This window comes from Monosiga brevicollis, genomic scaffold (genome assembly GCF_000002865.3).
Source record: "Monosiga brevicollis MX1 MONBRscaffold_19 genomic scaffold, whole genome shotgun sequence".
In the NCBI taxonomy this organism is placed as follows: Eukaryota; class Choanoflagellata; order Craspedida; family Salpingoecidae; genus Monosiga; species Monosiga brevicollis.
In genome coordinates, this window is record NW_001865056.1 from 278,375 (window position 1) to 281,669 (window position 3,295).

The 3,295-nt window shown below is 53.7% G+C and overlaps 1 protein-coding gene across 1 annotated transcript in view; it reads right to left on the minus strand.

Annotated features, from left to right (window-relative positions):
- Window positions 1-740: 740 nt before the first annotated feature.
- The window catches only part of MONBRDRAFT_27413 (uncharacterized protein), a gene marked incomplete at both ends in the record, with an annotated part of 4,228 nt that continues 1,673 nt past the window's right edge, over window positions 741-3,295 (minus strand). The window contains 3 exons of the mRNA XM_001747891.1: window positions 741-1,342; window positions 1,399-1,460; window positions 2,523-3,280. Coding sequence (XP_001747943.1) covers window positions 741-1,342; window positions 1,399-1,460; window positions 2,523-3,280 — 1,422 coding nt within the window. The remainder of the gene's footprint in view (window positions 1,343-1,398; window positions 1,461-2,522; window positions 3,281-3,295) is intronic.

A 3,295-nucleotide genomic window follows, 5' to 3' on the forward strand; every position in this document is an offset into this window, starting at 1 on the left:
GATTCCGTTGGGTCTCATCTGCGATAATAATAAATTAGGTGTTTGAACCTCAGTCCGCCCCGGTCTGATCGGCACCAGGCTGATCTGATAGGTTCTGATTCCTTTGGGTCTCATCTGCCAGGACCCGTTCCGAGCGGGCCCGCTCTGCTTAACACTCATCTGCAACCGTCTGATCGGCACCAGGCTAATCTGATAGGGCCTGATTCCGTTGGGTCTCATCTGCGATAATAATAAATTAGGTGTTTGAACCTCAGAGCTGAAAGCAAAGCTGTGCAACCCCGACATCAACATCACAAGGGCACGCAAAACAACACAAGAGAACAAGTTACATTCGCTGGCTTTTATCATGCCAAGAAGTACAAGCGCGAAGAATCCTGCACATAGAAACAAAAATCGTACAAAACGACCAAGTATAACCAGAGATCAAACACAAGACACCCAAAAGGGCAGTCACACATCACAAGTATAAGCCATCACAGCACAAACACAATGAACACCACGGCACGCTCACATCCAACGAGACACAACGTCGGATTGAGGAAAACAACCGGCCACAGAAGAAAAAGACATCATACAAAGGACCTTACAAAAATTTAGCAAAATTACCACAAAATACAGCAAAAATTAAAACAAAAATACAAGTCAAGCCATCCATCATCAACAGACACAACGAGAACCACCTAGGGAGTGACGCGTGCACACAGGGATCCCCACAGAGGGACCCCCGGGACGGTGCCTACCTACGACGAGCGCAGGCAGACACCGCCAAAGTGGCGCTGGATGTGGTCAGCGTTCATCTGATGGACCAGCGCCGCAAAGCGACCTTTCCACCGAGGAACAAAGGCCTCATCCAGCCCCGGCTGGTACACACCACGGGCCTCGGCGCAGCGGGCGAGCTGACCAAGCAGATCCACAAAGGAGGAGGCGAACCCACCGGTTGTCGTCATCGCCGCAGGGACGATCAGAGTTTTTCCATGGTTGAAACCGGTGTAGTAGTCGCGCTTCTCCTTTTCGGCTCGGCGAAGGGCAGCGCCCACCTTGATGCAGGCTTGCGAGGTGGTCGGGGGTTGGGCTGTGCGCACAGTCACGTCAATGCCCAGGTCGGGCAGAGCTGGGCCCAGAGCACCGCCGGGAAAGGGGTTGCGGCAGTGCAGGTCGATGCGGCAGCTCTGACCGTTGGCGTTGTAGCCAGACTTTTCCACCCAGACATGGGAGAGGGTGGCGTACCTGAGCAGGCGGCCCATCTCGTCGCGAAGGGCGTTGTGACGCTTGATGGGACGGCAGGTCAGCAGGTGCTCGTATAGTGAGCAGAAATACTTTGAGCAACGAGCAAACGTGGGATCTAAAAAAAAGGGAGAGTGCTCACGCGTCACCAGGAGTAACAAGGAAAAGCAATACAATTCGTGTGCTTCAATGCTATCACACCCTTGTGGTCGCACAGCTGACAAAACGCATAGATTCTGTTTGACACCACAGCGTGCGGAGGCTACTTTTGTGTTGCGGGAAGCGCGTAGATATCGGGAAGCGGCGTGAAGGAGTTTCGAGTGAACGTCCGTTGCAGCGGAGCAGAGATTTGGCGGTGCTCGGAGGCCAATTGAACCAGCTGCGATTGGCGGGCACCCACAGCGACCAGGGCAGGTGTAATATTGAAACTGCTGTACAGTCACTCGATTCTAAAGATAGGATGGATCGGGAAAGTCATCATGAGAGGGCACCCCTAGAGTGTGTGTGGTGTGTGGTGTGTGCGTGAGTGCGTGAGTGCGTGAGTGTCAGTGGGTGAGAGTGGGCGAGAGTGGGTGGGAGTCATATAAAAATAATAAATTAGGTGCTTGAACCTCAGAGCTGAAAGCAAAGCTGTGCAACCCCGACATCAAAATCACTACGTCACGCAAATCAACACGAGAGAACAAGGCACATTCACCGGCTGCTATCATGCCGAGGAGTACAATCGCGAAGAATCACGCACAAGGAAACAAAAATCGTAAAAAACCACCAAGTATAACCATAAATAAATTAGGTGTTTGAACCTCAGAGCTGAAAGCAAAGCTGTGCAACCCCGACATCAACATCACAAGGGCACGCAAAACAACACAAGAGAACAAGTTACATTCGCTGGCTTTTATCATGCCAAGAAGTACAAGCGCGAAGAATCCTGCACATAGAAACAAAAATCGTACAAAACGACCAAGTATAACCAGAGATCAAACACAAGACACCCAAAAGGGCAGTCACACATCACAAGTATAAGCCATCACAGCACAAACACAATGAACACCACGGCACGCTCACATCCAACGAGACACAACGTCGGATTGAGGAAAACAACCGGCCACAGAAGAAAAAGACATCATACAAAGGACCTTACAAAAATTTAGCAAAATTACCACAAAATACAGCAAAAATTAAAACAAAAATACAAGTCAAGCCATCCATCATCAACAGACACAACGAGAACCACCTAGGGAGTGACGCGTGCACACAGGGATCCCCACAGAGGGACCCCCGGGACGGTGCCTACCTACGACGAGCGCAGGCAGACACCGCCAAAGTGGCGCTGGATGTGGTCAGCGTTCATCTGATGGACCAGCGCCGCAAAGCGACCTTTCCACCGAGGAACAAAGGCCTCATCCAGCCCCGGCTGGTGCACACCACGGGCCTCGGCGCAGCGGGCGAGCTGACCAAGCAGATCCACAAAGGAGGAGGCGAACCCACCGGTTGTCGTCATCGCCGCAGGGACGATCAGAGTTTTTCCATGGTTGAAACCGGTGTAGTAGTCGCGCTTCTCCTTTTCGGCTCGGCGAAGGGCAGCGCCCACCTTGATGCAGGCTTGCGAGGTGGTCGGGGGTTGGGCTGTGCGCACAGTCACGTCAATGCCCAGGTCGGGCAGAGCTGGGCCCAGAGCACCGCCGGGAAAGGGGTTGCGGCAGTGCAGGTCGATGCGGCAGCTCTGACCGTTGGCGTTGTAGCCAGACTTTTCCACCCAGACATGGGAGAGGGTGGCGTACCTGAGCAGGCGGCCCATCTCGTCGCGAAGGGCGTTGTGTCGCTTGATGGGACGGCAGGTCAGCAGGTGCTCGCGGGTTAGTCGCGGCTGAGGTGTCTTGCTGCTGCAGAGCGGGCACTTGTCCGTCGGCTTGACGTTGATGAGTTCATGGAGGCCAAAACCCATCATGGACACAACCGCAATGGCAAAGGTCGTGTCGCTCAAGCGACGCAACTTGTCCCGACCCCGCATGATCAAGACTGTGCTGACGCCCCACTCGCGTGAGGCCAGATATGCCTGCTGCAGGTCCAG